Below are 19,992 nucleotides of genomic sequence, written 5' to 3'. Positions count from 1 at the left end.
TAAGTGTAGATGAAGTGTGCCATTTGGGACAGAGCATCACTCCAGAATTTGGCTCTGGATACATTCATACATTCAGAAATGTTCAGAAATTAACTTTAGTAAATTCTATTCTGTATCAGATTTTGTACACTACCAGAAACCCTTTTAAGGTCAAAGGCCAGTGACTCAGACTCCTCCCCTCCAAACTCCAGCCCCTGTATTTAAGGTAATGTGTGTAAGGCCCCTGTGTGTAATTCCAGAAAATACACATTTATGAGAATGCACTTTTTCATGAGACATTAGGATATATATATTTAAATATTTCTACAGATCGCTGATCAGCTTCGGACTTCACCTCATACCATACAAAGAACAGAGACTTCAGGTAAGATTTTAAAACAATATGAACATGTAAGCAAGTAAAGCTTCATTGGTGACACTAATTTTCATTAATTCATGCTTAACTAATGCACAGATAATCATGAGTTAAGGTATGACTCATGAAGAACTAAAACATGTATTAATGATCACTGCATCAGCAACTAATGAAAGGTCTATTTGATTAATGGATTAAGAAATATATTAATTGTTATAAAAGGTGTCATAATGTATTCAATCCTTAATAACAAAATGCATTAATTGACACTATTAGCTAATACAATAATTAATCTATGTACTTCTACTTCCAGTTGTCACACATTAACTCATAATAACCTGTGCATTATTTAAGCATGAATTAATGCATTTTACTGAATCCGTATTGTAAAGTATTACCACTTTATATATATATATATATAAATATAATATATATACACACACACACTTACTTAAAGGATTATTAGGAGCACCACACTAATCCTTTGTTTGACCCCCTTTTGCCTTCTGATCTTCCTTAATTCTGCGTGGCATTGATCAACAAGCTGCTGAAAGCATTCTTTAGAAATGTCGGCCCATATTGATAGGAGAGCATCTTGCAGTTGATGGAGATTTGTGGGATGCACATCCAGGGCACGAAGCTCCCGTTCCATCACATCCCAAAGATGCTCTATTGGGTTGAGATCTGGTGACTGTGGCGGCCATTTTAGTTCAGTCAACTCATTGTCATGTTTGTCTACACAAACCGCGTGTCGTTTTTAAAACAGCCATTCGTTTTTTTTGTAATCTCAATGTTGTTCATCACAGCACCAAATACTTAATACTTAAAGACTTAATAGGCTATTTATTTTCAAATTTAAACATTTTTATGTTTTAATCTGGACTACAACATGCCCTAACATTTAGAACTGTTCTAATTATTTGTTATTGTTCAGTAAAACTTTGAGACATACGACTTAATTATTACCAAACTGACAATGAAAAAGACTTAAGACTAAAGAATTAATCATTCTAAGTAATGTTAATTTCTTAGTTACTGTTTATTAACATTAAAATCAAAATCAAAATAACTTTTTTTAATGGACCTAAGATAAAACTAACAATGATCAGTATTTCTTAACTAACATTACCAAAAACATTATACTTTTTGTACCAAATGAAGCTTTTCCTCAATCTTAGTTAATTCTTTAAATAACGAGACCTTATTGTAATTTGTTAGCCTACCTGTTGTTCTTTATAGCCTAATTCTTTTACACTTTAATCTGTTTGAAAATTGTACTTTTACAGCTCTGGAAAAAATCAAGAGACAACTTAACATTGATTCCTCATTGATTTCTCAATGTTAAGTGGTCTCTTAATTTTTTTCCAGCGCTGTATATATTTTTGGTGCATTATTGTATTTAAACATTCAGTTATTTTTGTTATTACAAAAATATTTCTTAAAGCTGTTATGCTATGGCAACACTTTTTTTGCAACTTATTTCAATACCGAGATAATATTGTATATCGTGATAAAACTTCAGCAATTAATCGCAACATGAAAAATTGATATCGGCACATGCCTACCCCACACCATTACAGCACCACCCCCAGCCTGCACAGTGGTAACAAGGCATGATGGATCCATGTTCTCATTCTGTTTACGCCAAATTCTGACTCTACCATCTGAATGTCTCAACAGAAATCGAGACTCATCAGACCAGGCAACATTTCTCCAGTCTTCAACTGTCCAATTTTGTCCAATTTTTCAACTGTCTGTGCAAATTGTCGCCTCTTTTTCTTATTTGTAGTGGAGATGAGTGGTGCCCGGTGGGGTCTTCTGCTGTTGTAGCCCATCCGCCTCAAGGTTGTGCTTGTTGTGGCTTCACAAATGCTTTGCTGCATACCTCGGTTGTAACGAGTGGTTATTTCAGTCAAAGTTGCTCTTCTATCAGCTTGAATCAGTTGGCCCATTCTCCTCTGACCTCGAGCATCAACAAGGCATTTTCTCCCACAGGACTGCCGCATACTGGATGCTCTTCCCTTTTCACACCATTCTTTGTAAACCCTAGAAATGGTTGTGTGTGAAAATCCCAGTAACTGAGCAGATTGTGAAATACTCAGACCGGCCCGTCTGGCACCAACAACCATGCCATGCTCAAAATGGCTTCAATCACCTTTCTTTCCCATTCTGACATTCAGTTCGGAGTTCAGGAGATTGTCTTGACCAGGACCACACCCCTAAATGCATTGAAGCAACTGCCATGTGATTGGTTGATTAGATAATTGCATTAATGCGAAATTGAACAGGTGTTCCTAATAATCCTTTAGGTGAGTGTGTGTATATGTATAGCAGATACATATTCATATTAAATTATTATTAATTATTCATGAATAGAAAAATAAATCAAGTCATATATTTATATATAATTTGCACATATATATTTTTTCACTCAATTATGTCATAATAATGAGATGTTATGACGTAAAAAAAAAAAGCTTGTTAAAACATATTTCCTCCTAATAAGGACATGTTGTATAGTGGCAAAATATGCCTTTATCCACACTGAATAATTAATATAGTCTAGACTATCATGCCTTCATCACACCGATTGAAAAGCAGAATAAAATAGTGTAACAAATCTTCCACTGCCCGTATCAATGGCAGTACCCATAGCACGAGACTGTTGTGATTTATTGATGTACAGTTCATCATAGATAGCCTTCATCTAACCCAAAATTTCTCAAACTTTTTGGGCATGGACTGCTCATGATTAGCCTATAGCAGCGATTAAAATTAGTCACAAAATGAATCACCACGGCCACAAAATATCTTTATACATTTAAATATATATATATATATATATATATATATATATATATATATATATATATATATATATATATATATATATATATATATATATTCGTGATTGAACTCGTGATTAATCGCAATTTCATCACAGATTTGTATTTGTTGTAAGTTTGAATTAAGTTTTTAATACTTAATTCAATATATATATTGAATATATACATATAACTATATATATATATATATATATATATATATATATATATATATATATATATATATATATATATATATATATAGCCTATTGTTTATTTTTGTAATGCACGTTATAATTTGTAGCTACATTAAACACATTTATATATTTTTGTATTTTCTTGTCATGTAATTTAAAAGGTGTAAATGAAAATAAATTGGTCTATACATTAGCCTACCTAAAGTAGGCTTTTTACAACTATAGCCTATTTATAGACCAGTAATATAACTCAAGTCATTGCGCTGAGCGGGAGAAGCTGGAGCTGGACCCGGATGGGGAATAATGCCCAATAGAGACTCTGGTAAGGCCTGAGCGGGACATCATCTTCTGGGATGGGATGGGGAATAATGCCCAATAGAGACTCTGGTAAGGCCTGAGCGGGACATCATCTTCTGGGATGAGTATTGTAACAGTTAGGCTACATTTAACATAAGAAATAAACTGTTAACTAATATTTGCAATTTGACAATATTTAACCGGCTACAGATTTACACGCTTATGGTCCTGTCTCCCATCATCACAAGCTTTGAAGCATGTCAAAACCCAATAGAAAGCTCAAAAAAAAAAAAAGTATATATATACAGTCTTGTTCAAAATAATAGCAGTACAATGTGACTAACCAGAATAATCAAGGTTTTTAGCATATTTTTTATTGCTACGTGGCAAACAAGTTACCAGTAGGTTCAGTAGATTGTCAGAAAACAAATGAGACCCAGCATTCATGATATGCACGCTCTTAAGGCTGTGCAATTGGGCAATTAGTTGAAAGGGGTGTGTTCAAAAAAATAGCAGTGTCTACCTTTGACTGTACAAACTCAAAACTATTTTGTACAAACATTTTTTTTTTCTGGGATTTAGCAATCCTGTGAATCACTAAACTAATATTTAGTTGTATGACCACAGTTTTTTAAAACTGCTTGACATCTGTGTGGCATGGAGTCAACCAACTTGTGGCACCTCTCAGCTGTTATTCCACTCCATGATTCTTTAACAACATTCCACAATTCATTCACATTTCTTGGTTTTGCTTCAGAAACAGCATTTTTGATATCACCCCACAAGTTCTCAATTGGATTAAGGTCTGGAGATTGGGCTGGCCACTCCATAACATTAATTTTGTTGGTTTGGAACCAAGACTTTGCCCGTTTACTAGTGTGTTTTGGGTCATTGTCTTGTTGAAACAACCGTTTCAAGGGCATGTCCTCTTCAGCATAGGGCAACATGACCTCTTCAAGTATTTTAACATATGCAAACTGATCCATGATCCCTGGTATGCGATAAATAGGCCCAACACCATAGTAGGAGAAACATGCCCATATCATGATGCTTGCACCTCCATGCTTCACTGTCTTCACTGTGTACTGTGGCTTGAATTCAGAGTTTGGGGGTCGTCTCACAAACTGCCTGTGGCCCTTGGACCCAAAAAGAACAATTTTACTCTCATCAGTCCACAAAATGTTCCTCCATTTCTCTTTAGGCCAGTTGATGTGTTCTTTGGCAAATTGTAACCTCTTCTGCACATGCCTTTTTTTTAACAGAGGGACTTTGCGGGGGATTCTTGAAAATAGATTAGCTTCACACAGACGTCTTCTAACTGTCACAGTACTTACAGGTAACTCCAGACTGTCTTTGATCATCCTGGAGGTGATCATTGGCTGAGCCTTTGCCATTCTGGTTATTCTTCTATCCATTTTGATGGTTGTCTTCCGTTTTCTTCCACGTCTCTCTGGTTTTGCTCTCCATTTTAAGGCATTGGGGATCATTTTAGCTGAACAGCCTTTCGTTTTTTGCACCTCTTTATAGGTTTTCCCCTCTCTAATCAACTTTTTAATCAAAGTACGCTGTTCTTCTGAACACTGTCTTGAACGACCCATTTTCCTCAGCTTTCAGATGCATGTTCAACAAGTGTTGGCTTCATCCTTAAATAGGGGCCACCTGATTCACACCTGTTTCTTCACAAAATTGATGACCTCAGTGATTGAATGCCACACTGCTATTTTTTGAACACACCCCTTTCAACTAATTCAACTAATTGCCCAATTGCACATCTTTACTTTTCACTTAAATAGAGTGATTAATCGTGCTCCTGGACTGAAGCTGGTGGTGGAAACACTAATAACATCCCTGAAGCCCATTGGAAACATTGTACTGATCCTCTGCACCTTCTTTATAATCTTTGGCATTCTTGGAGTTCAGGTAATTGCTTCAGTTGCAACACACTACGTGCTTTTCAACAGAAATATGAGTTTGTTTGTTTTTTTGATAACAGTATTGATATTATCTATCACAGCTCTTCAAAGGAAAATTTTTCCGTTGCGAAGGTACCGACACCAAAAACATCACCAATAAGGTTGATTGTGATAATGCAGGTTACAAATGGACTCGAAGAAAGTACAACTTCGATAACTTGGGACAGGTAATTGTTATTCACTACACATTATTCATTGGTTTGACATACTGAAGCATAATAACCCTATTGGGGGAAAAAAATGGATATGCTGGTTAGGGAAGAGACCATTTGCAAAAACAGAACTATTTTCTTAAATAATTGCCATTGGGTTGTTTTGATTAAGTAATAACAACTAACCTATATATATATATATATATATATATATATATATATATATATATATATATATATATATATATATCAAAATATATATATATAGCCTTAAGAGCGTGCATATCATGAATGCTGGGTCTTGTTTGTTTTCTGACAATCTACTGAACCTACTGGTAACTTGTTTGCCACGTAGCAATAAAAAATATGCTAAAAACCTTGATTATTCTGGTTAGCCACATTGTACTGCTATTATTTTGAACAAGACTGTATATATATATATATATATATATATATATATATATATATATATATATATATATATATATATAAGTATTATTATACTGTATATGCTCCATTTCTCTTTTTAAAATCTCCTCACGAACGTCCGCTGTCAGTTGTCACAGCCTAGTCCATTAACGACGCTTTGGTTCATTGTTGCCAAGTCTGGAATGGGGATGCATTTAGTCTACTGTTGCTTTGGGGTGTTTGTAGCCTATAGTCCACAGGCTAAGTTGTCTTTACTTAAGCAATATTTCTACCGCCCGCGCCCCGCATTTTGGAATATTTTGGCCCATTCTGGCTGTGATTCCGATACTTTTGAATAACAATTGGAGGGGTTTTATTATTCAGACCTGGCCACCCTTTCCCTCGGTTCGCCCTTCGTGCCGCTTCGTGCACTTTGAAGGCGTGGCCTGGCCTGGCCTTCGAAGTGCGCACCCTTCACTTTGGGACACAGCTCGAGAGTTTTGATACAGGCGATGCTGTGTGATTAATACATCACCAAAGACAAACAATTATGATAACAATGTACAAGTCCGATGTTTTAGTGATTATAGTTTGGTAAAGTTAGCTTGTTGTAAGTTACCCACTAGTACAACTAACAAGGTGATAAGCCTGTGTGTGAATGTAGTTAATGTAGATTTACCGCTGTGTTAAGCTCAATGTTATCTGGAAGAACTTTGAAGAAGCACAAAAATTTAATAACTAAATTACGCGTGGTGAACCTATGATAAGCAGTCCACACACGTCGCTCTGGTTTATGTCGGATGTGATCGCCAAAATATCTCCAAACCACTGAAGTTGAGCAAACTAACTTGTCAACGATATCTGTGTCCTCCAAGCTGGTCGTGAGCTCTGAGTTTTCTTCACTATCGCTCATTTTTATCGCTCCACTTCACTCCGATCCTCCAAGCCTGTCAGTCAAGAAGCTCAGAGCTTCTGTTGAGCAGTTTAACAGCGTCCTTCATTATAACGGCAGTTTGGACAAGTGTACACTGCAGATATATGAGTAATTGACAGATCTGAACACTATAAAGAGTGTTCTTTAATCACTCTCTGTAGTTTAATCATTTAAATAGCAGATTTGTTTCATGCTGCTGACAGAAACAAGTGAAGTTGATGGTTTTAGTCACTGGCTTGCTTCACTGATGCATCAAGACGGCCAGCTGCGGGACTGACAGTTTTAAATGATTTAGAAAGAAAGTGTGTGTGAACTTGAATGATTAGCTACACATCAGAACTCACTGATCCCAGATCAGGCATTAATGAACTCTGTTACTCACTGTTTGTGGCGGTGCTGTTGAATCCGTATGGTAAAGCCTGTGCTGCTGACATCAGTGATAAACTGAAGCCATTCTCTACTAATACTCTGGGCGTATAAAGCAGAGGAAGGGGCGGTAACCTTTCCTGATGATGTTAGAACAGGAGAATTCAAGATCAGCTCATCTCTCATTTTCTCAAAGGCAGAGAAAGAGCCAGAACTCGCTTTACACCGATCAACATTTATAGCCACTTGGGGACAATATTCAGGCTAGGGGAACTCATATTAATGTTGAAAACCGCATAAAATAAAATTTCCTGCCATGGGACCTTTAAAGGAGCAACAGAGTAAATACAATCTGAGAGCCTGAGACTAAAATTCTTAACACAAGTGTCTATGGAGGGGGCCATGAGAGGAGGCAGAGATGACATGAGCCCCATGAAGGTTAAGGGCAGAGTCAGCAGTGAGATCAGTGCCCATTGACAGTTCTACCAGAGAGACTCCGAGGGCAGCTAAACAGTTGCATGGTACAGTGCTTATTAGGGATGCGCAGTATACCGATACTGGAAAAATACTGGTATTTATTTAAAACGGTACGATATCATGATTTTGCACATTTCGGTATATGTTGCTGTTCGAAGTTCACCGCTAGATGGCAGCGCGCTACCCAAACTGACCCGAAACAACCGGCAAGTGTAACAACAAAATGGATAAAGCAGTTAAATCTCAGTCAATATGCCTAAAATTAATTAATAGATTAGATAATAATAAATAATTGGATTGGTTGCCTAGCAACGAGGGGGAGAGGACGCTGGCGTTGTCTGTTCGCCGCTTTTCCACCCGATTTTAGTTTATATACGTTAATTATGAACTTTATTTTAATTTTATTTTTTGTCAGTAACTAGTACATTCAGTCAGTGCTAATTTTGGGACATATTGCTTGGCTCTTATCGTCTCGGATAACTCTTCTCGGCTGTTGACAGTTGGCTGTTGACAGTTGGCAGTTTGAATGGACTAAAACCTTTTTTGTATGGATTTTTACGGGTTTTCTCCTAATTTCAAAGACTTTTACTCACCCCTGCTATCTCTTCTAACATCGGCTGTTTGCTGGAATTGCTGGTAGTTGATGCATACACTCCTCTGCTATGGTATGGACCATCATCTCGCTGTGCCTGACAGTGTTCCAGCTCTGTGTTTCTATAATGCATAGCGCTAGTCAAAACCTTCCAGCGGCCGTCATGAAGCTTAAATATTCCATCCCACAGCTGCTAAATTTCAACGACCGCACATTTCCGGCGTGCATCGCGGTCATTAAGGAACTTGGACTTCTGCGCAGACGGCGTTACATCCATAGAGGCTCTCGTCGCGGGCTAGTTTATCATCAGCCTGAAAACTCTGCATCAGCCATACCATCCATCTGGACCTCCGTCGCACATCTGCGATCACATCACAACAGTTTTGCTCTCCGTTTTGGTAACACGGGAATCACCGCGAGATCTCACCAATCTAAACTGGACTGCACGGGAAACACCGTGAGATCTTTTAGCACAGCGCATGACAGAAAACGTGGAGTGGATTTTAGTGTTTTACGGCCAATAACGAGATTCAGCACCCCATCAACGCTCAAAATAGAACTTTTTAATGCACAATCCCTCACAAATAAGTCATCTTTCATCCAAGACCACATCATTGATAAGAGATTAGACCTTATGTGCTTAATGGAAACATGGCATCAGCCTGCAGTTTACGCAGCACTTAATGATGCCTGTCCTCCTGGTTACAGCTATCTGGAGAAAGCCCGCTACACTGGTCGTGGTGGTGGCTTAGCTGTAATTCATAGACAATCATTGGAGCTGTCTTTTCTCCCTCTGCCCACAGTGTCATCATTTGAATACCTTGCTTTTAAATGTAAACCCCCTTTTTCTTTGACAATACGGCTTATTTATCGGCCCCCAAAAACAAATTCAGTTTTTATCTCTGAGATGCATGACTTTCTCACAACACTCTGCTCTACTTCTGCCAACATTTTAATATTAGGAGATTTTAATATTCATGTAGAGACCCCCTCCTGCCACCTGGCAGCTGAGTTTCTGCAATTATTGGACTGCCTCAATCTCCAACAGCATGTGGATGGACCCACTCATTCTAGGGGGCACACTCTGGACTTGGTCATTTCCAACTCTCCTCATATTAGAAACCTTTTGGTGTATGATCTGGGTGTGTCTGACCACCAGGCCATCTCATTGGAGCTGCCACGCCCCTCTTCCCTTACCAAAGATTCCCGTCAAATTTGCTTCAGGAACCTGAAAAAGATTAACCAAGACTCTTTAACTACAGACCTTCAGCAATTCTCCTCTGTTGATCTCTCCTCAGTCTCTGAGTCGGTTGACTTCTACAACAAGTCTCTGAGCAGCCTTCTAGATCTTCACGCACATGTCATAACTAGAATGGTCACCTTCTCGCGCTCAGCACCCTGGTACACCAGCGAACTGCGGAAGGTGAAGACGGTTGGGCGCGTACTTGAGAGGCGTCTCAAGCTCTCAGGACTCACTGTTCATAGGCAAGCCTATAGAGATCATCAGAAGGCCTACGCAAGGTCTTTAAGAGATGCTCAGTCACAGTTCTACTCTAGCATCATCAACAATAACCCTGGAAACTCCAAGAAGCTTTTCTCCACTATAAATCACATCCTCAAACCGCAAACTCAATCTTTTTCAGAAGCCACAGAAGAGAGGTGCAATAAGTTCATGACCTTTTTTAGGAACAAAGTAGACAAAATCCACTTGCTCCTATCTAGCACCTCCGCTCTGCCTGTCCCGTCTGTTGATCCACAGCCAGGGACCTTCCAACATCTCTGCTGCTTCTCCATCATCACACAGCTCGAGGTTGAGGACATCATCAGAAAAATGAAACCATCCACCTGTGCACTGGATCCTTTTCCTACAGCCTTGGTAAAATCTAACCTCAGTGTCTTAAGTCCATTTATTACCAAGATTATTAATAATTCCCTCCAGGCTGGCCATGTTCCTTCATCTCTTAAAACTGCTATCATCAGACCACTTCTGAAAAAACCTACTTTAGACCCAGATGTTAATGACAACTACAGGCCCATCTCCAACCTCCCATACCTCTCTAAGGTGCTGGAAAAAGTTGTTGCTGCACAGCTTCAGGTCCATTTGGAGCATAACCATCTTTATGAGAAATTTCAGTCTGGTTTCCGCTCAGGACACAGCACAGAAACAGCTTTGGTCAGGGTCACAAACGATCTTTTGATGGCGGCAGATGCTGGTTCCCCATCCCTTCTCATCCTCCTGGACTTAACTGCAGCTTTCGATACAGTTGACCATAACATCCTCCTTCACCGTTTACATTCCACCATCGGTCTCTCTGACTCGGTCCACAACTGGTTTTCTTCTTATCTCACTGGGAGAACTGAATATGTTGCGTTAAGAGAAGCTACATCCCTGTCACACAATGTCACCTGCGGTGTCCCTCAAGGCTCTGTGCTCGGACCCACCCTGTTCATTCTCTACATGCTCCCCCTTGGCCGTCTCATCAACCGGCATGGGATTTCTTTTCACCGCTATGCTGATGACACTCAACTTTACTTTAGGACAAGTTCATCTCCCTCTGCTGACCTCACACCATCCACTTTGATCACTTGCCTGGATGAGATAAAGGCGTGGATGAAGCAAAACTTTCTGCAGTTAAACAGCTCCAAAACTGAAGCTATCCTAGTCGGCACTCCACTTCAGGTCCAGAAGTCCGTTATCACCAGCATTGCTTTCTCTGATCAGGTCATTCCTCTTTCCACTTCAGTCACCAATCTGGGGGTCAGAATAAAATCACAGCTTACTTTTGAAGCGCACATCAAACACCTGTGTAAGACCTCCTTCTTCCACCTCAGAAACATTGCCAAACTTCGTCCCATTCTATCACTGGCTGATGCGGAGAAGCTTGTCCATGCCTTTATCTCCTCCAGGCTGGACTACTGCAATGCGCTCCTTATTGGCATCCCTAGCAAAAATCTCCAGAGGCTGCAGTGTATTCAGAACAGCGCTGCTAGGATCCTCATGAGGGTGCGCAAATACGACCATATCACCCCCATTCTAAAATCACTCCACTGGCTTCCTGTGTCGTTCAGGATACAGTACAAGATTTCTCTCCTTACCCACCAGTGCATCCATGGTGATGCTCCCTCCTATCTCAAGGAACTCCTCACCACACAACCAGCCACTCGTAACCTCCGCTCTGTTTCGCTGTATCGCCTCAACTCCCACAGCCAATCTCCGTACTATGGGGGATCGGGCCTTCTGCTCTGCAGCCCCCAGTCTGTGGAATGCTCTCCCTGACCACCTGCGGACTCCACAGACTATAGATACTTTTAAGCGTGGTCTTAAAACCCACCTTTTTAGCAGAGCTTTTAATTGACTTGCTACTTCTTTATTTTATTTTATTTTATTTTTCAGTTTTATTTATTTATTGTTGTTGATTGTTTTTTTGTTTTTTTTTAATTCTGTAGCACTTTGAGATTTTGTTTAATATAAAGTGCATTAAAAATAAAATTTATTATTATTATTATTAATAGAAAGAGGAGTAGAAGTGAAATTTATAATGACTTTGCTTATAAAACTGATGAAGAACCATCAAACCTAGCCAAGAAGCATCTGTCAAAATTCTGACTTTAAGACTTCTTAAGAGATCGACAGGTCAGTGGATCATTCAGACAATCTCATTTAGACATTTATTTTCTTTTTACACTAATTAACGCACACACACAGCCTAACATAAGATCGAATATCACAATCTCCAGCGTTCGTTTCAATCAATGACATTTAGATCTCATAATATTTGCACGCGTACTATTGCACTATTTACATTCGCGTTAGACCCACCCGCCTGTGTGTATGTGAACACTCACTTAAGACGGACATTTGAACATAACTCTGTGTGTTTGACTGTTTAAAGAAATTTAATGTGTAATGTGCGAGCTCTAAGTGACAGGCGCTTGTGTGTGTGTGTTGTTATGAGCTCATATCTCCTGTAACTGTTATTACGAAATGCTATAAAATCTCTTGCGTGTTCAAATGATTTCCGTTCTCCGTCCCGAGACGAGCGTGAAATGTTGAATCGGATTATGCAGGTTGCTTTAGTGTGGTGCGATGTCTTTTGAAACCAGAAGAAATTTGCTAATTTTGAGATTTTTGCTGAAATTATTTCTCATAAGAAAGTTTTCGAATGACTGATTTGATGTGATAAGCTTTGCTGATTAATTTACTAATAAACATTTGTGGTAATTTCCCACTTTATAAACTTTGTCTAATTGTACTCATTCGCGTGCAATATACCCGCGCTAATATCAGACTGTGTGGTATCGATTTAATATCGGTACTTCGGTATTAGATTGTGGTACCGTACCGAAGCCAAAATTGTGTTATCAAGCCATCTCTAGTGCTTATATACTCCAAGTGTCAACAGGTGATTGGACAGACTGATTAGTATGAATGAATGACGTGGCATTAGAGTATTCCTGTTAGAAACTCTCATTATGTTGGTACATACTGAAATCTCAAAAAAAGACAGTAGTGTTCAGATATGACAATCTGTAGGTGGCTGACGGTTAAGCCACATGAAATCACCAGATCATTTGAGAACTCAGCCAAATGGTGACATTGAAAACAAAGCAGAATATGACAATAAAGCTAAACAAGACAAAGATGTAACATGCATATCCTTCACACTGATATTCAAACAGGGTCTCCTTGTTGACGATGGCGGCACTTCTGATGTACCTGAAGCGGCCGAACTGGATCTACTGTACATTTCTATGGTTGGCAACCCTAGCTGCAGTGAATGCACAGGTAAGTGCACTCCCTCAGACAAAGTGTGGAAGTGAAAACAGATGTATATCATGAGATGAAGGATACAAATATATATGAACCATTCTTTCAAAAATAGGAAGTGTTACAACCCAAAGACACCAAAGGACTCTTTGCGTTCAAAGGAAACACAAAATATCCAGGTAAGATTTAAAAGTTGTTACTTAAGGGATAATTTACACCCAGCCGGTTGTTATCCCAGAATAAACCCAGACAGAGTGATCAGGACCCCGACGCGAAGCGGACATTATCCCGCTTATTACACGGCTACTAGTCTCAAATAAATTAGACACAAAATATTGTCTTGAGATTAAATATTTTATTAGCTCTTACGCAAAGCTTCCGCGAAGAAAAACAGTTCCAACCTGCTTTAAGCCTTTATCTATCGCTGCTAAATGTTGAAAATGAATGCTGAAAGGGTTAGTTCAGCCAAAAAATGAAACCAAGCCTATGATTTACTCTCCCTCAAGTTATCGTAGGTGATTATGACATTCTTCTGTCAGACAAATACAATCAGAGTTATATTTAAAAAGTCAGGCTAACGTTAATCCCAGCAGTAGTTGTAGTTGTCCATTAAATGCAGCTGTCCGTCAAATAACGTGCTCTACGCGGCGCCGATGGGTTAATAGAGCCTTCTGATTCCAATCGATGCGTTTGTGTCAGAAAAATATCCATATTTAAAAAGTAAACCCGCCTTGAAGTCTTCCATTGTAGCCATGGCTGTTTAAGTATTTAACAGCCACAAGATGGCGCCAGCGTTAAGCACAGAAGTAGTACCGGTCGAGATAACTCGTAGTGCCCGAATGAGCGGTTGTTATCTGGAAATACACACCGCTGGAATGCGCGATTGACAGAGGCATTTGTGACACTTCTCGTCTTCGATTAAAAACCATAACCTGAGTTAATGTAACCTTGGCTAATTTTGACCAATGCTGAGATGATGGCTACGCTGACAAGAGTTTGCAGTCCATTTTCTCTTGCTCGTCAAGACACACATGAACACATTTCACATATTCAGTGGACGGGAGCAATTGTGGGGAATTGCATTTGGCTTCCTCCATTGTTAGCTGGGCTGTTGAAGAAATGTTCTCGGGGCATCTGCTCTCATACAAGTGTTAAAATGTTGTTCTCTATTTGTCTGTTGTTTTGTCTCTATTGATGACAGAATGGCTCTCAATAAGCATTGCATTTTTTTTTAACTATGTCCAAATTTCACAGCAACTCTAGCCTTTTCATATACATTATTTTTTTAAATCTTTTTTCTATGTAGCCCAGTTTATAGTCTCTTTACTTTAACTGCACTTCTGTGGATATATTCCAGGTGAGATGCTAAAGCGTGACTCGTGCTACAATATTAGTCATATTTATTATGTAGGCTAAGCTTTGTACTTTACTTGCATTGTTGAGGTAAAATATCATCTTTCCAATATAACAGGACAGTGAGGCAGGGGTCACGCTAAACGGCAGAGATTATATTTTAAATTGAGCTGTGTAACCTTTTATGTTTGATTGACTATTTTATTTGACTAATGAACAGGCTGCGATATCACGTTAGCCCTGACAATCCGGTATTGGTCTTGTCTTTGTGTGAGCACATGGCTTGTAATTTGTAATTTCTGGCCACGTGCTTGTGTTTGTCATGTTTGGTGTGAGCACATGGCTTGTCATGTGTTTCCTTGTGCCATGTGCTCTCCTGTTCATTGCTGGGGAATCTGCCTAATCGGTCACCTCCGAAGACGCTGCAGCACCCGCAGACGTGGTAAGCTCCATACCACCACCTCTTTCTCATGAGAAGAGGAAGAAGGCTTCCTTCTCACCACAAGGCCTGGAGGCCGTCCATCTTCGCTCATGCCTCCTGTCACGAGTCAAGAGAGGACAGCCAGCCTCTGTCAAGCCTCTGATCCACCCTGGCCCTCAGCCAGGACTCCAGATCCGCCGAAGCCCGTCTGGTCCATTCCTCCTGCCCTAGGCCGATTTTCATGGATGAATGGCACACCAATGGCATCAGGATCTTGTCACAGTATCTCTGCGTATTCAAAATGCCATCAATTAAATGCATCTGTGTTCGTAGTCCATAACACACGCCTGCCCAAACCATAACCCCACCGCCACCATGTGCTACTCGATCCACAACGCTGACATCAGCACACCGCTCACCTACACAACGCCATATACGCTGTCTGCCATCTGTCCTGTAGAGTGCAAACCGGTATTCATCCGTGAAGAGAACACCTCTCCAAAGTGCCAGATGCCATCGAATGTGAGCATTTGCCCACTCTATCCGGTTAAGGCAACGAACTGCGGTCAGGGCGAGATCCCGATGAGGACGATGAAGAGCTTCTCTGAGACAGTTTATGCAGAAACTCTTTGGTTATGCAAATTAATTGTTGCAGCAGCTGTCCAGGTGGCTGGTCTCAGACAATCTTGAAGGTGAAGATGCTGGATGTGGAGGTCTTGTGCTGGTGTGGTCTGCAGATGTGAGGCCAGTTAGATGCACTGCAGAATTCTCTGAAATGCCTTTGGAGATGGCTTATTGTAGAGAAAATAACATTAAATTCAAGGGCAACAGCTCTGGTGGACATTCCTGTGGTCAGCATGCCAATTGCATGCTTCCTCAAAACTTGCAACAACATCTGTGTGGTCTTTGTAAAAGCAAAAGTGAATCTTAATCGCCTGCCGTCTCGTCTCGCATAGGTGCCAAGGACCGGGCGAATTAATTACTCAAGCTGGATGAAAGACCAAATAAAAGTATGATAGACACAAAAAAAAGAGTTAATAAAAGCACTGTATACTCAATTCGCTCCTGACACACGGACTGGCTGGCTTTCAGTGCTCACGAGTATACAGATCTGTTCTATAGGCTTAATGCCCTTGAACAATCATCATCAAATACACCCATGATTATGCCTAAATGTCCATCTTGGAGGTGTCTTGAGTGAATATAGGTTTGGGACGAGTGACAGTAGGCTATTAGGTCCGTGTATTACTGTAGCCAGTCATCTGTAAAGTGAAAGCAACCTATAGGTTATCAGTGTTGTGCAAGTTAATTATTACAAACTGTAATATATTATAGATTACTAATTACTGCTATTTAAAAGTAATTCTTTACATTACAATATTACTGTCTCAGAATTGTAATGCGTTACTTTCACCGAAATAACTACAGAAGTAGCTCTTACATTCTCAAATGTAGGCTAACACAGAGCATTTTACATCCAGAAATATGATGAAGCTTAATGACTGTGGGCTATCCAGGCTAGAGCCACTGCCCCTTTGCCCTCATCAGCTAAGGTGCCCCTCTTGCCCCCTTCCCTCCCTCACTCCCAGAAAGCGTCCTGTTCCACTAAAAACCCACTAATCCGTTCCGCGTTTTCCCGCTCGCTCCGCAGCATTGGTCAAAGTCTGTTGCTGTGTCTACAGAATTATTAGTTTGTTTGTTTCAGCAGTGCAAACATCGATTCACAGCTCCAGCATGCCAGCGTGTATATCGTCATACACTGTTTACTGAATATCTATCTAAAAGTTTGTCACTCTTTAACTCCTCTAAAAATATATTTCTAATTATAATCAATTTTATGAGTTAATACTAGTGTCCAGAGGTGGAAAGAGTAACAAAATATTCTACTCAAGTAAAAGTACTGTTACTTCAATGAAATTTTACTTAAGTACAAGTAAAATTACTGGTCTAAAAATTTACTCAAGTAAAAGTAAAAAGTAGCTCATTTAAAATGTACTCAGAGTAAAAGTTACTTAGTTACTTTTTTAACAGTGGGTGTGGGGGACTCTCCCCTGTAGGGTTGTGATAGGATGAGATTTTCACGATATGACAACTATCTCAGAAAACATCAATTAAACATTTACTGTACCTATTATTAAATGATGGTTATTATCACTAGTTAAAATGATGTTAAATGAATGAAGAAGATTGGTCTTTTTTTTATTTGGTTGAACAAATGCTTTATTATAACAAACTTAAAACCATTTGTTTATTTTGTTTATCAAAATTTCAATAAAACGTATTATACGTCTAATAAACTAAATTCAATAATAAATAAATTCAAATAATTAAAAAAAAAACTTATTTTTATCATTAATTCGTAAAAATGTTTAAGAATAATAGAGTCCATATGTAGACGGAGCAGCTCATTCACAGAGAGAGAACAAGCAGATCATATACTCATATAGCATTCAATGTGTAACGAGTAGAAATATAGTGTGGCCCCTTTAAGAGCTGCGCGCGCTCCCTGAAAACGAGTTCTGCATCTTGTGTATGTGCGCACTGAGTTTTGAGTTCCCATGTGTGGGGATTATTCTCTGTTCTTCTGTTGCTAACAGTCAGTTATTTTGTTTTATTGAGTAATGCTGTGGACGGAAATGGAGTTTGTGATGAGAGTTCAGCGGGAAATAAAGCGCGATCTGTTTGACGTCAATCGCCTCCGTGTTTGCATCCACTCCAGATATATTAAGTGAGCTATCCACATTTTTCACCCGGACACAAGCGTTACAATTGTTGTGCTTTAATGTTCACAGACCATGTCGCGATTTGATTTATTTCTAAGGTCTACAGCTCTACATTCGAGTTTTTCGTTCATCCACCAGTTTGCGTGTATTACACCAAATCTACGTTATAATGTAAAGTTAATGTTCATGATTGGATTCCGGGATTCCCTCTGCGTCACAGAAATCAATCGGCCTAAGTTATAAACATACCTTTATTTGCACAGAGGGATGTGTGCCCGAACATGTTCTATGTGTTTCTTCATTTGCATCCACATTTTGTGCAAATTTGATATCCTCCAGGACAACACCACATTATTTTTTTCTATATCCAAAGTATTTCCATACTAGCCAGGGGTTAACGACGGCGTTTTGCTTTCACCTGGGTCTGCGTCACTGACGTCGGTCTTGTTCGTCTCCATCTGATATTTGCGCGCATGTTCTCTCCCGCGCCGTCTATTCAATATTAGTCATTTCCAGATCGCGGTCTTTCTCCTCCTCTCTTTGCATTAATGATTTATTTTTACTCAGTAACGGATGTGGTTTAAAATGTAGTGAAGTACAATACTTTAATCAAAATGTACTTAAGTAAAAGTAAAATTACAGATTTTTAAAACTACTTAAAAAAGTAGAAGTACACAGAAAAACTACTCAAGTACAGTAACGCGAGTAAATGTAATTCGTTACTTTCCACCTCTGCTAGTGTCTATAACATGCGTCATATTTATGATATTTTAAAATTGCCCTATTAATTGTATACACAATTTAAATAAAAAAAGGTAATAAAGGATATAAATATTGTATTATAGGGTCGGCTACATGCACACCCTAAGACAAATGTGCTTTTAATCATGTCTAAGGTCAAACTTGTGCAAAAAAATCTCTTTAGTTAAGTTTGCATTATTTTCTATTTGATTTGATGAATAAAATAATTCATTATTGTTCAGTAAATAATAAAATGTTAATATAAAAATATTTTTAAAATACAGAAACTGATGATCTGAAAACACAGATGAATGAGATCCTGTAATAATTTAATAAAGTTTTACAGTAGTAACAACTAAATATATTTGCATTATATGATATGATTATTATCATATTTTTATCTCTAATATGATGATTATCTCTAAGGTGGACACCCAACTTAATATATGATATTTACCATCATAACCATGTCATGTCAACAAATGTTAAAGTCAGTCAGCTGTTTATTATCATGTTAAATATGCCTTTTACCCCATGCCATACCCTTGCATATTCTGTTATTGAAAAACTGTTGCATATGATTTACAAAAAACATAAATAAGACCTTTGTCTCAAAATATATTCAATAATTTTAGTGATTCTCATTTGCTACTTAAATCTCCAATAGAAAAAAAAAAAGGAAAAAAAGAAATCAAATTAGCGCTGAATCAACTTTTTGGAAGCATAACATACAACATACATTGAATTAGCATTAAAGCCTACAAGCTGTATTTACAGTATTGTAAAAGGTTTGTTATTCACTCTCTATATAAAGAAGATACTCAACCGCCTTTTAGTTCCCCTTTTTTTTTTGGTTTGGGCCATTGCCCCTCAAAATGTCTGTGCACGGCCCTGGTTATCAGTATTGTAGAGGTAAAGTGATTATCTGGCTATATTTGTTCTTTACTTATTGTTGCGACATCGATTTATTTCGGTTTTAGACCAAGGATGCATTTGACTGCATTTGCATTTGATTATTAGCCTACATTCTTAATCGCAAGCAATGCGCATCCATCTAACGAATGTACAGTAGGGATGTGACGGTGTGGACATTTTCCCACCGGTTAAAGCAGCACTAGGTAACTTTTCAACCTTCATAATATATATTTTTTAAGACTCTTGTGATGATACATCGACTTACAATAGGTTGAATGACACGTCTGCCATAGCCTGATGGGGTCTGTATCGTTTTTAATCGTACTTTTAAACTTCGGGTTTCGGGTAGTAACCCGAGAACAAAAAGAACTACAAAATTCGACTGCTTTACGGCATATACGTCACTTCCACCAACACACACACTTCCTTACATTCGGACGTGCGAGCCCAACTTTGTTCGTCGGATAATATAGTCATGTCCGAAGCAGCACAGAC

At 38.8% G+C, this 19,992-nt stretch overlaps 1 protein-coding gene across 2 annotated transcripts in view; it reads left to right on the top strand.

Moving 5' to 3' along the window:
- Positions 1-218: 218 nt before the first annotated feature.
- Positions 219-19,992, top strand: part of LOC137047987 (cytolytic toxin-alpha-like) — a 38,617-nt gene continuing 18,843 nt past the window's right edge. The window contains exons 1-5 of one of the 2 annotated variants that reach the window (XM_067425934.1): positions 296-364; positions 5,468-5,594; positions 5,689-5,814; positions 13,257-13,362; positions 13,460-13,523. In XM_067425934.1, the coding sequence (XP_067282035.1) occupies positions 5,762-5,814; positions 13,257-13,362; positions 13,460-13,523 (223 nt within the window). In that variant the 5' untranslated portion in view covers positions 296-364; positions 5,468-5,594; positions 5,689-5,761. Of the gene's footprint in view, positions 365-5,467; positions 5,595-5,688; positions 5,815-13,256; positions 13,363-13,459; positions 13,524-19,992 lie in introns of both variants that reach the window. The other variant, XM_067425943.1, reaches the window with a different exon arrangement.

This window comes from Pseudorasbora parva, chromosome 2, assembly GCF_024679245.1.
Source record: "Pseudorasbora parva isolate DD20220531a chromosome 2, ASM2467924v1, whole genome shotgun sequence".
NCBI lineage: Eukaryota > Metazoa > Chordata > Actinopteri > Cypriniformes > Gobionidae > Pseudorasbora > Pseudorasbora parva.
The sequence above is the reverse complement of the archived record's forward strand: the minus strand, read 5'-3'. Positions and strand labels throughout refer to the sequence as shown.